General features: G+C 42.4%; 1 protein-coding gene across 1 annotated transcript in view; it reads right to left on the bottom strand.

Moving 5' to 3' along the window:
• The window catches only part of RAB3GAP2 (RAB3 GTPase activating non-catalytic protein subunit 2), a 63,148-nt gene that overhangs the window by 3,720 nt on the left and 45,754 nt on the right, over positions 1–13,674 (bottom strand). Inside the window, exons 24-33 of the mRNA XM_081039426.1 lie at positions 12,971–13,199; positions 10,700–10,873; positions 10,499–10,605; positions 7,990–8,056; positions 6,198–6,268; positions 3,755–3,790; positions 2,477–2,551; positions 2,002–2,220; positions 997–1,086; positions 514–735 (exon numbers count right to left, since the gene is read on the bottom strand). Coding sequence (XP_080895552.1) covers positions 514–735; positions 997–1,086; positions 2,002–2,220; positions 2,477–2,551; positions 3,755–3,790; positions 6,198–6,268; positions 7,990–8,056; positions 10,499–10,605; positions 10,700–10,873; positions 12,971–13,199 — 1,290 coding nt within the window. The remainder of the gene's footprint in view (positions 1–513; positions 736–996; positions 1,087–2,001; positions 2,221–2,476; positions 2,552–3,754; positions 3,791–6,197; positions 6,269–7,989; positions 8,057–10,498; positions 10,606–10,699; positions 10,874–12,970; positions 13,200–13,674) is intronic.

Raw genomic sequence — 13,674 nt, forward strand, 5'->3', positions numbered from 1 at the left:
CCCGCCTTTGGTCCCCCCAGTTTTCTGAGTGGCTGGTTGCTGCTTATCCTTGGGGGCCTGGTTCAAATGTCACGTCAGACCACCCCATTGTAGTCGCTCGTTTATTTACACATTCCTATTTATTATCTTCACAACATTTGACTCGATACAAAATTTAGCTTGTTTTTCCGCTCCTACAGTAGACTGTCAATTCCCTGAGGGAAGGAGGAAAGGAAGGAGGGAAGGAGAGAGGGAGAGTGGGAATGAGGGAGGGAGGAAGAGAAGGAGCCTTGTCTGTTTTCACTGGTACACGCCTCCACACAGAACAGGCCTGGCACACAGTAGGAGTTTACCAAACATTAACTAGAAACGGAATTTGATTCGTTTTATATTTTAATATTCTGTTCTATTTTTGCGCGTAGATGTTCTAACAAAAGGAAAAGCAAAAGTTTTATTGGAGACTTGACTGATTCTTTACTCCCACCATCCGATTTATAACTTGAGCCCAATTCACATTCCTAAGGTGATTATTACCTCTTCTCCTAAGTGGTCGACGCCATAGTTGTAGAGTTCCCCCACATAATGCCTTCTGACAGTATCTTCACTAACTTGAAGGTGATGGGCCAAGTCCACGGCTAGAACTGGCCAATCTTGGTCTTTCCCAAAAGGAGTGGTCGTTGCCTTTTCTGAGGAATCCTTGTCCTTTGCAACTGGATGTTGGGCCTGGACAGCTGCACTAACAACTTTCAGTAAGAACTGGAAAAAGAAACACAGCAACATCTTATTCATATGTTTCCTTAAAAAAATCTAAATCAAAGTAATTGTTGGCTTTTCTGTCCATTACAGTGGCTTTTCCATTAAAATTGCTGAATTATCAAAAAAGAACACACAATTTAAAGGGAACTTAGTAGCTCTCAAGAATACTTTTAAAGTTATCATCCTTTAAAGGCCAGCAAGATTTTTCCTTTACTATTTTTTCCAAGAAACAAAAACAAAATCCAAAAACTGAATTATTACCTGTTGTCGTATAGAAATAAAGTTTGGATCCATTTCCCCACTAGGTAGTAACTGAATTGAAGTTAGGTCTTTGAAAAAGGCATTTTTTCCCTAAAGAGAAAGAAGAGAACAAGAAAACTGATGAGTGTGGATTATTATAAAGAGGGAAAATTTAAAAATAAAGTCATTTAATTAACTCATGGTTGATGTGTTTCTCCTTGAACAATAACATCTTAGAATTTTATTCAATTAATTTTTGTAACAACTACCTACTAAGTGGTAGGCGGCCTTTCACTAGCCCCCACTAGCCCCCACTAATCCCCTCCCCTTGAGTGGGGGCTAGTGACTCACTGCTGGCAAAGAGAATTAGACAGAGGTGATTGCATGTCACTTGCAAAATTAGGTTACAAACACACTGTGGCTACTCGCTCACTCTGGGGGAAGCCAGCTGCCACGCAGTGAGCTGCCATGTGGAAATGAAACCCTGTTCCGTGAGCTTGGAAGTGGGGCCCCGATCCCCAGCCCCACTGAGCCCTGAGATGAGATCGCAGTCTTGGCAGACACCCTGGCTGCAGACTCATCAGAGACTCTGAGCCAGAAATACCCAGATAAGGGGGACCCAGATACTTGACCCACAAAAATGATAATAGATGTCTGTTGTTTTCAGCCACTCAGTGTTGGGATAATTTGCTACACAATAATAGATAACTAATATATAGCGTGTACTCTGAATCCTGTTAAAAACACCTGTTTGAGAATAGATGTGTGTTTGAAGAGCCAAAATACAGTATCTGAAAATGGGGTTTAAGTTCCTTGGAAGGAAATGTAAAACAGAGCAGAAGCACGGGTCTCTGCATTAGAAGCCGCAGGCTCCTGGCCACACTTCCCACCAGGGAACGGCAGCAGAGAACCCCCCAGTGAAAACCTATCTACACAAGTCACAAATGCACTGAACAGCCTCTACTGATCAGCATCCTGCCCAACCCTCAGCTCCAAGACGGCTCTGACATCCTCTGAGGCACTTACCTTACTATCAAACAGGGACAGTGGCTTCACAGCCTTGAGAGAAAACCTCATAACCGCGTACAGGATGGAGCACAGGACGGAGTGGTGCTCTACCAGCGGGTAGTGGATGTGTCTCTGTTCAAGTGCCAGTTCCGCTATGGAGACTGGCCCCTCGACAGTGAGCCACGCATCCTCCGTGTCCAGGACGGGCGCCTGCATCTCATCCCTGCTGACGTCTGCCTGAGTGTCGGAGAATGGAGACATCATAGCTTGCAAATATCTTCATCAGCGGCAAGCAGCCAAGTGCAAACCCGTCTTTCTCCCAAATTAGAATAAAAAACCCCGAAGAGCTGGTTCTAATAAGAAACATCACTACTTTTAGGCTGTGTTAAAACTTTAAAATACATGAAAATTTTTCTTTAGTCCTTAAAAGTCCAACAATTTTCAAAATATTAAATATCTCAGACAGTTTAGAATGAAAATACACCTCTTTTACCTCCATTAAAGTCTGAAGGAGATCCAAGCAGGAGCCAAGGAAAGAGGTCATGGCCATGTCGCTCATCCCCACATCCTGTTTTTAAAATGGAACATAATCAGCTCCTGCAGCCAAACTGCTCTAGTTACTATCAGAAAAATAAACAGTACACAACGCTCTATTCAACTCACTTCCTACATGGGACCGGCAAGGATTAGAAAGCCAAGGCACGAGTGCATTTTAATTCCTTTATAGATTTAACTAATTTTAAGCTTGGGCTATAAAGAAAGATGGCACTACTATCAACTTTTTAAAGTGAGCATTTTGGGTGTATTGTAAAGACCCGGTGTCATCAGTCATCATAGATGGGGGCAGTCACGCTCACTGTCCAAGAATTCACAGACAGAAGAATCACGGCATCTGGTAAGATACACACGAGAGGCCACGTGAGAAGTTGTAAGAAAACAGCCTGGTCTGGTTTCGGCGCATCTTTTGGAGATGCAGCTGAATTCTGTGAGCAAAACGTGAACCCCCAGCCTGTGAAGCAGACACACTGTGGGCAACACATCATTCCTGCCGACTCCCTTCAAGGGCCTGCCCGGGGGCCACTGATTCATCCACAATCTTTTTTAAACCAACAACCAACGAATCCCTCCTCACATCTCTAATTCAGACAGTGCGTGTGTGGACACACACACATATATGAACTGTAGTCAAGGAGACACTCAAGCACGTACCAGAATTCAACAAGGGGATTTTTCGAGACTAAGGCCTATAACAGCTAGATTTGTGTGTCCCAGTATTTCTTAAGATATTTATAAGAAGAATATTTCTAAGTTTTGAGCAAAAGGTAGCACTATTAATCCCTGGCCTCACAAACAAGCACCAGTATCTGGGGACTGGAATATTATTTAAGACTATTTGTACAATGGTTATTACACAAAGGTAGATCAGATTGACTGTTTCTGAATCCACTTCAATTTCATTTCGGACATGTTTCTGATTGGAAGTACAGTGAAAATAAGCAGCAGTGGCAGCAGGTTACCCTCCTGTCCACAGTCCAAAGTTGAAGACATCTTGTGAAAATCTAGTGTAAATATGCTGACAATCTGGAAAGGTAAATTAAAATTGGCCAGAGTTCATGAGCACTTCCTGAAGACAGCATTCTCCTTCCATTTTTCTTATCTCCTGATATGTCATCACAACAGTAAAAGCCAAAGTTCACCCCTATGGATAATAAGATCCTATTGAAAGTGCAGGATTAACAATTACATATCTAATCACGGGCGACTGACTTACCCTTCGGCATAACCTATCCTTTGGGGATTTTCCAACCTAAGACAAAAAGGACACAAAATGCTGTATTTATTTAATTAAATAAAAAGGCATTGCTATGGTATAAGAAGTCAAAAGTTACCAAATTTTAAAAATATAAATGCAGCTATCAATAAATGTGGCAACTTTTTATCAATTAAATGTTGGTTCCACTCATGCATATAACATAATGCAATTAATTTTGTGGTGGAACATAAAAAAGTATTATGAAAAATGTAACACACTAGGCTCACACATAATCCTTTTCAAAAATAAGTATTTTTGAACTAAATAAGAAAACACTCTAAAAATCTGATTCTTACTTTGTATAATCAAATAACTGTTGCCTTAAGACCCAGAACCAAGGCTATGAACAAAAAGCAGGTAGGAATTTTGCTTGTTGATAAAAACACACCGAACAATCTAAAGCAGACCGAACTTCTGTTGCTAGTTCAGAAAATCAGTTGATTTCCTTGATTCTCTGGTACTTAATAAGATTGTACTCTATACGAGATACAGGGCAGTAAGTGGCAGACAGAAGTTCTGCCCTTCAGGAATTTTATAAGAATTCACAGGAGACAGTGACAATGGAAGAAGGAACCCCAGTACCAAGGACCCATTGCCTCATTACCTCTTGTTGAGATGACAGCCATGGCCTTGGAACAAGCAAGCTCAGGACACCCCAATTTCAACATATTTCACCCAGTTGCCAGAATCTTCTAAGATGCAAATCTGAACGCATCATTTTATTGCTTAAGGCTGCCCCACTGTCTTCACGATTAAATAACAGCTCCATTTACTGAGCCCTTACCCCATGTGCCAGGCCCATGCTAAGCAGCTGACACACATTATTGGAAAGCCCCAAACCCACAGCCTACATAGGGCGCTCTTCACGCTCCTCTTCCCGCTCCTCCCTCCAGCCTGTGCTTCACCCACGAAGCTACTGCAGCTCTGAGTCCGACACAGTGTCTCCAGGACACTGCTGGAAGACATGTTCTCTCACCCACTTCTCGCTGGTTCATACGTGTTCCTCCTCCAAAATTCAGCTCAGAGGCGTCCCGTGTCATCACTTGCTCTTCTCAGTCCCCAAAGCGCCCTATTATCTACCCACCGATCCTTTAGACTGTGAGTTCTCTGAAAGCAGCGACTGTGATTTTTATCTCTGCAACCCCAGAACCGAGCACAGTCCTTGACCAAGGAGAGATACTTAATGAATATTCATCGAGTGAATGATCATGACTCTGCTTCCTAGTTCAGAACTGTTTAAACCCAAGTTATGAGCTTGTTGTACACTGTACACAGTAACTCCACACAGAAAAGACTCTGCATTATTATTCCCTCAAAAAAGGGTGGTCGGAGGTGAAGTAAAACAACAGTATCATCAAGGCCAATGGACTGAATTTCAAGACAGAAGCAGATACATTGGCAAGAAAGATGAGCACACAGGAAAGGACAGATTTAACTAGAAAAAAGGTACCAATGACGCCCAAAAAAGCATTTTCAGAGAAGCTGTGGCCTAAAGTGGGTCTGAATTCCAGTGCTGTTCGTGGCTTAGGACTGTCTGTCACTACATTTAAAAGAACATGTTGTCATTACAGTGCTAATTCTTCTGCCATCCACTTCACTGAGGCCAGATTAAGCCATGTTCCCGACCAGCCTGTGAAGCATACTGAGCGGCCTGGCCGCTCAAAGCCACGGTCTACTGTCCAGTGCGCTGGCAGCCTCTACTCCCATCAGCTGTTACGTGCTTACATGTTATGTTTATTCCCACATCTACTTATGCTGATTGTACATACGGTAAGTATGCAATTTAATTCAGTAACTGATGAAATATAAATGAGGAAAAAGAGGAGTCATTTATTTATATGAATACTACATCAATGCTTTAAAAAGATTTATGGAGGAGAGTAGCTAACTCCTAGGTCTACTAGATTAGATGTAGGAAACAACTATAAAAATTAGGGGGATAAGTTATAAAAATCTGAAGATTTTACACTCGGAATGCATCACGACTTTAAAGAAACAGTATCTAGAACTCAGACAATGCATTATGGGTGAGGTTTAGGCAGGAAAACCTAAGTAGAACTTCAACTGACTCCTTCCAAAGAAAACACCTTGGCCTGACATGCAAAGACTGGTGAGTAAGTAAGTGTACACTGGTACGTTGTAATTTAAACCCAAGTGCTGGAATCAAGCCCAGACCTCGCTTCTTGGGTTAGGAGGCTTTTACTATGGTTCCCTTTCGGGGGTTTGGGGCTCTTGTTCAAGTCACTGAAATGTCAGCACTGAGAAGTACAGTTCACTGAGCAAGACTGAAATGCAGTATCAGAAAAATCAATCTACTGAGGCCCCATGAAAATAATCTTTCTAGTACCCCTAAGGGGACCAAATACACAAGAAGTCAGTACATGGAGTTGAATTCTCTTACCTTATCCATCAAGTATGTAGCGGCAGAAAACCTTTTCACCAAGAATGTATTCCACATCATCAGTGCGATGCCTAGAGAGCAAATAAAAGGATGTGGAAAACAGGCTTCCATGCTTTTTCTTGCGTCAGACACAAATGACCGTCTTCATGAAGCTTATAAAGCTGCATAGGCTACTGATTTAGATATCATTTCTTACAGCTTAGGTAGTATTTGTTATTAAAAAAAATAAGAACATTTAATGTTTAAGAAAAATTAGCACTGGGCTGCCTAAGAGGACACCCACATGGCCAATATGCGTGAGGCATCATTAGTTATGAGAGAAAAACGAAAATCACAAAGTGGTAACATTACGCAACCCACATCAAGGCTAAAAAGTTTTTTAATGACGACACTAAGTGTTGGTGAGGATGTGGAAACAACTAGAACGCTCATACACTCCTGGTGGGACGATAAATTGGTAAAACCACTTGGAAAACTGGCAGTGTATCAACTGAAGCTCAATATGTGTCTCCCACGTGACCCAGCCATTCTACTGCAGAAACGAACACAAAGCTTCACTGGCAACGGCCAAACACTGGAAACAAACCCAATGTCCAGCCATTCATTGTTCTCATAGGTAACCACCAAATAAAGTGATACATAAAAAAATCATTGAACAAAATAGAAAAATTTTCTTTTTTTTTTTTTTAAAAACCACCAAACAAAAAAACCAGGTCTTCATACTTTCATGTTCAATAAACTGCGGCACTGACATGGACATTTCTGAAACAGTTGTGAGGGAGGCCGCGTATCCCAGATACTTCACATGCAGTTATTATGATCACATAGCTGCTTCTGTATCTAGTAGTGAGGTCCTGCCAAGGCTGCCAAGGGGCCAGGAAGCTGACTCTGTACAAACTGGGTAAAGCTCTAACTTGAAGAAATACCAGCCTGAAGTCAGTAGGTAACTTAATTTTATCAGAAACGATAGAATACTGTAGAGAACATACTTCCCAAATGAGTCATTTAAATCATTTTTTCTTGGAAGAAAGTAAGATCTAAGAGATGGATAAATAATTTTCAAGTTCTCTTCACGTAAAATGAGACATTTTAGAATTTCTGCAATTTGACTTCGTATCACCTGCAGGAAGGTGGTCCAGAAGTAGCTTCGCTAGAATTGATCACGTGAACATAAAGGTGACACCTCCTCTTACCCAGCCCCAAGCCTACTCTCAAACTCACTAAGGTGACTCACTAGCCAATGGCTGAACTCCTCAACTAATTCTTATAGGGAAACTCATCTATCTATAGATGGAACCAGCAACCTGTTTACAGTTTGCCTACAACTGTAACATTTTTTTTCCAGGAGACACCAGCAGGCCCCATGGTATACCAGCCAGCGGGGAACATTCACATTTATTAAAGAAGCACACGGTGGCTTCTAGGGTACAGTACCATGAGGCTTTGGCTACGTAACTTTTTAATCAGGAATTAGTCCTTACCTGCCTATGAACTAAACAGCAAATCAGTAATTCATGCATAATATTCTCCTTGCTTATTTACGTCTAGGGATAGTAGTCAGTTTGGGCAACGATGGGTGGGGACAGATGAGACAATTACTGTCCACCCCCGTCACTTTTCTGGACAGATTTTCCCAAGCAGTTAAGACAGCCAGTACTTTGTAGACGTCAATCAGTACACAGCAATGTATTGGGGGATAAGACCATGAAATAAATGTTTAACAGGATGTAAATTTAAAGATTCCTGCCTCTTTTGAATCAGACGGTTATATTTTTAACACCCGTTTACTTACCATTCTGCACATGTGCGTTAAGAATGTGCTTCAAGTGCTCTATTGACCTAACAAAAAAACGTGCTTCCTTATATAAAGGGAGAAAAAAGAGAGAAAAAAATATCATTTAATAGGTGTTTCGAATAAATAGAAATTTTACATAAATTTCTGCATAAAGCTACATAAGAATGTTGCAATAATGGAAGTATTAGGTAAGCAGTAAATTTTCATAAGACAACGTCATGGTTTCTCTTACATTCACATTAACTGTATAACAACTGATTCCTAGAACCCCCCCCCCCCCCCCGATCATATATATTGACATCTGGATTCAAAATTTACTGTGGTTTGTACATCATAACAGTTTTCTCTCCAATAAATACTTGAATATTACACAGTGGGTCTGAAAACTGGGTTTACTTCTTCGCAAATATCACACTGATTCATTCATTAGTCAAGAAATATTTATTGAGCAGCTACCCTGCACCAGGCTGTGTGAGGTACCAGGATACTGTACTGAATAAGACAGACCCAAATCCTGGCCCTCAGGAGGTGACATTCTAGTGAGGGAGCTAGATAATACAGGTAAGCAAATTACACAGTATGTTAGGGACAAATGCCAAGGAGAAAACATTAAGGCAGTGAAGGGAAACATGAATCATCAGGGATGAGGTCTGAAATTCAACTCTTTCTAATCAAGGTAGTTGACATATTACACCTCAAATATAATACATAAAACTTTACCAAGGAATTATACAGATGTTTGCTAAATAATCGTATAGCCTGTGCAATAATTAAACACATCACCTCTGATAATTTCAACTGTTTTGAGCCTAATAAAGCTGTGTGCGTCAAATGGTGGACCTGGGGTAGGGGCTGGATGGGGCAAGGAGATAAATATTCAACAGGAAAAAAACCAAACAAATAAGAAAAATTGCCACTTATTTCCAATGTAAACAATTCTAATAACAGACAATGATAACACCCGGGAAAACGTCAGGCATTACACTCTCCGCATGCATTTTCTCTACAAACTGCTACAACCTTCAAGGCAGCAACCGGTGTAGCCCTCGTGTACTTGAAGGAGAACATTGAGCACAAAGGGTTCAGAGGCGTTCGCAAACGTCACGGAGCTATTAACTAGTAGTGATGGGGCTTAAACTCAGCTATGTGTCCACTTCGCAAACTGCCTTTGGTTTTATAACTGAACGTGGTAAAACAGAGCGCTTCTCTTAGATACCACGTTCTGAGGCTGGAATCTGGAATTGATTCATTCAGATTTTAGAAACTATGTCCTCGTTCTAGTCCTAAACACTCTTTTTTCATGCAGGAAAACATCCCCTTTAAGTAGAGAGCCTAAATATGATTACCATTCAGGCTACAGAGGCATCAACAAAAGAAGGTGATTCGAGGGGGAGCAAGAAGGTCCTCTGTCTCCAAATTACTTTTTGGTCCAAGTTTAAGTGATCAGACCACTCCTTTGTTTAAAGCACTTTTTAAATGTTTTCCTTTAATAAGTAAGTGATTACATATTAAAGACTTTTTTGTTACTATTAATATGTTAGCATGATTAGTTCATCAGTGAGATTTTTCTTCTGGAGTGGAACCTGATACGAGAACAATGAAGGAAAGAATTCTGATTTGAGAAGGAGAGTACCACAGCACTGACGGGGGGTGGAGGGGGCTCGTGAAGGCTGTGCTGAGCAAGATGAACATGCATGTATGTTTTTATATCTCGCTTTCTCCTGGTGCCAATCCTGAAGGACTGGAACCATCATTAGAAATGGACAGAGGGAGAAAACAAGGCTGAGATTCAGTGACTGGTCCAAACCCAGACCCTGGTGAGAAATGCATTAAATCCAGGTGAGAAATGCATTAAGTATAGGTCTGCTGCCTCCAGCCTGGGGCCGCCTCCAGACTGAATGTCCTGGGAGAGAGGCTGGGGCACAAGCAGAGCTCAGAGCCTGGACCAGTCAGCCCTGCACACAATATGGCCTTCTTGATTTTTCTCCTGATACCAACAGAAGAGAAGTGATGAACAAATACAGTCATACCTAACAATCAGACACTAGGCTGGCCTCAGGCTCATTACTCTGGCTTTCACCACAAAGACTATAATACTGAGAGCATTCTATTAGGTGGGTGCGACCTCATGTAGGATTCAAAAGGAAAATACAAAATATGCGCATCACAAGCTAACCAGGCATGTAGGTAAAACACCTCACTGGCCTTAGAGAAATCTATGCTGAAATCCTGGTACTAACTTAGCAGTGTGTCCTTTGGCAAGAACTTCACTTCCCTGAGCCCCAGCTGTCTCCTGTAGGATGACAGCAGCACCTGTACCCCACAGATTTACTGTGATGATTATCCAAGAGAATGGATGGAAAAGGCCTAGCATGGCTCCTGGTACAGAGATACCCCAAAGGGGAGAAATCCAGTGTTTATAATATCACCCAATTAAACAGCCCCACAAACGTAGAGCATAAGCACGAAAACAGAATGAACACAGAAGCGGTAACGCGAGTCTTACCTCTGGGTCTTTATTCCACTGAACAACATACTCCCAGCAGCAGTGTGCATGCAGCACGTCCAGCTCCAGGCTGCAAGGAAACTGCTGATAGGCCAAACAAAGCAAGTCTGCAAGTCAGACGACATGGAGACGTTATTCCTGCCCTCCTGCAAACTCAGCCACATCTCCACTCTGGATTTCACATTTCTCCATCTTTATTACCTGGTATGACTCCTAAGTCCATCTCTACCTCCGACACCTCAGTTAAACCTCTGGGAATACCTTCTTTGGGCTCGTCTGGGTTTTCTGCATCTCTTTCCTTATTAGCCAGGCGTAACACTTCAGGGCTGAGGTCCTGTTTAAATATCCACTTGGCCACACTGTCTGCAATGCCACCTGTAGTTTGGAGACAAGAAAGAAAAGGAAAATTTGCAGTGTTTGCTGAAGGGAGCCCATACAGGGCATGATCTGCATTTCCTATGAAGAGATCTAAGTGTTACATTCCGTTTAGAGCCTGAAAGTGACCCCCAAAGCCATGAGATCACAGCAGTGTTCCTACCTACCACTCGGCTTGTGTGTGAGGGCAAGTGGGTTCTTTGGTATCTAAGGACACATTTATACTCTTGTTAAATATGAGTGATAAATGCACGTGCATATGTATGTTTGTGTACCACGTACCTTCTATGTTCACAAATTCACAATATTCTTTACCAGCCAAATAGACAAAGGGATGAATGCATCTTCATGACACTTTCATAGAAATATAAGTAAAAACTGATCAGCATGACCCTTGCCTAGGCTTCGTAGGGCAACACATTACTTTTAAGAGTCAACTAACTTGCCTATATGGAATATTTCTGGGCAAAATTTAGCCACATTTAATCAACAACATGAGGCTATGCCATGCTGCCATCACCAATACAGTCCAACAAATGATAAATGCAAACCGGAAATCCTTCAAGGTGAAGAGTCCTGTTTATGATACAGTTGCAACAAATTTATACATTCTTCCGTAATTTACCAAAACTCCTTCTCTCCGTCTTTCCTCCTATTTTGATTCAAATAGAAACCTTTCCACAAAAAGAATGCCTCCCAGTAAAAATCACAATTATCAGTGAGAATAAACAAGAGCAGTGTGCTGGGGGATCTAATGTCTCATGCTTGGCCTTCAGATCATTTGATAATTCTCTTTCCAGAATCAAGCTCGATTATAGAGTGTTAGTTAATATTAAAACGGTATTCACACACTTTCACCAGGTGGCACAATGCAAAACTGTCACAGGACTTACGACGAATGAGAGAACAAGTTAACTAAATTTAAAAAATCTATAAATACCCAGGTATTTATAAATCCAGAAAGACAGCATTCCAGTATCAAAGCCTGACAGGGCTGCTGGTGAGAGGGAGCGCGGCAAGATAATTCCAAAAGGAAGATGCTTATGGTCCTGCAAGACATCAGCACCGGAACCCAATGACTCTAGGACAGGAGAAAGTGATTCATCGGAAAAGAGGTGTAATGCTCCGTGGAAATGAGGAGGAGGAAGAGAAAATCTGCAGTTAGTGACTCATGGGAGATTTCTGGGAGAAGGTACATTTGAGCTGGGCCTTGAAAGATGAGTAAGATTCAGAATCCATGAGTGGGAGAGGCAGGGTGAGGGATAAGCAAAGGCTCAGACCCAGAGATGGCGAATCCCACAGATGCTTCATCTGAACTAGTGACAAGCAAGCAAGAGAGGGAAAAATGGGTTGGGTTCAAAGTCAAAAGTTCTTGGAGAGCAAGCTTCAGAATTCACACTTTGTTCCAGCAGTTTCTGAACTCCCTACTCTCAGTCTTAGTCCCTTAAACTCTTACAAATGGACAACCCCAAATAATTTTAGCTGGTGGGTTATGTTTATGAATAGTTATGGTGTTAGAAATTTAAAAATATTTGTACTAGTTCATTTTAAAAGGAAAACAATAAACCCGTTACACATCCTGTGAAAATAATTGTATTCCGAAAGCAAACCCAGGTATTTAGTGAGAAGCACGGCACCACACTTTCCAAGTCCCTCTCAGGTCCGGCTTATATCTGGAGTCTCCGACCGCTTCTGCGTTCCACCCACTGTGGTCGGTCGGCTGTGGTGGGCAAGAGCACGGGGAAGAGCTGGCCTCACACAGACATAAACTTGGCAAAGGGAAGGCTCGTGAGGTCCTCCGAGCATTCTCTGGGAACCTCTGCTTGTGTTGTAAGGCCAGCTGGGGGGGTGAGGGGGGCCGGGACACCTGGGGATCCCTGAGCCGTGAACTGACAGGTTCTCAGTTAATTGAAATGATGAACTGAGAACAAGTATGTATGTGGTGGGTTATTTATGTATTTTTAACATCGGAGTGTATTTCTCTTTCCTTATTCTTTCAGTCATTGCTCTAAACAACAAAACCCAATGCCCAAAAAGCCCGTTATCATGAAACATACAGATACGTAGACACAAATGCTCGAACAGACTTCAGGGTACCTTTTCCTCCTTCTAACAGCTTTCTCACAGAAAGCCTCGGGAGTGGCTCGGACTGCAGTGAAGACATTGGGGAGGGCCGAGTGTTCGCCCTGCTGTGAAGCAGGGTCTGAAGTAGGAGGCAGTCCTCCAGCTGCTTCAGCAGGAGCTTCCAGTATTCCGTGTCCAGAGAAAGGGCCTCCCAGGAATCAGTGAGGGCCTCCGAGTCAGCACCCACAACTGTTTGGGAAACCTAAAAGGAAAAGCGCGGGTGACACTCCAGCCAAGATTCCGAAACACCAGCGACTTGAATGAGCCTGGAACTTGAAGGCTGCTGGGTAGGCAGGGGACATGACACAGCAACACACGAATACTGCTGGCAGATATCACTGCTTGATTGGAGGAAACATGAGGGGCAGGTGTGGACTTGGAGACTTAGGGCAATGGTGATGGATGCTGGACATTTACAGAGACCTGCAGTGACGCTCCCTCCACCCCACCCCGATTCAACCAATGACACCTCACAAAGTTCTCCGGCCACAGCTCTTTCTACCCGTGTCGGGTACTGATCTCTCTTTAGCATACACTCGCCAACATGAAAAAAAAAAGGGAGTCTCAATTTCTCTCTCCGTTATTATAAACATCTTAAGCCGGCAATAGTACATTTAGCCTATAAACTATGAGACGGACGATGCTAAGTGACTCTCCACAGACCTACGGTAAGTGTC

This window comes from Rhinolophus hipposideros (genome assembly GCF_964194185.1).
Source record: "Rhinolophus hipposideros genome assembly, chromosome: 26".
NCBI lineage: Eukaryota > Metazoa > Chordata > Mammalia > Chiroptera > Rhinolophidae > Rhinolophus > Rhinolophus hipposideros.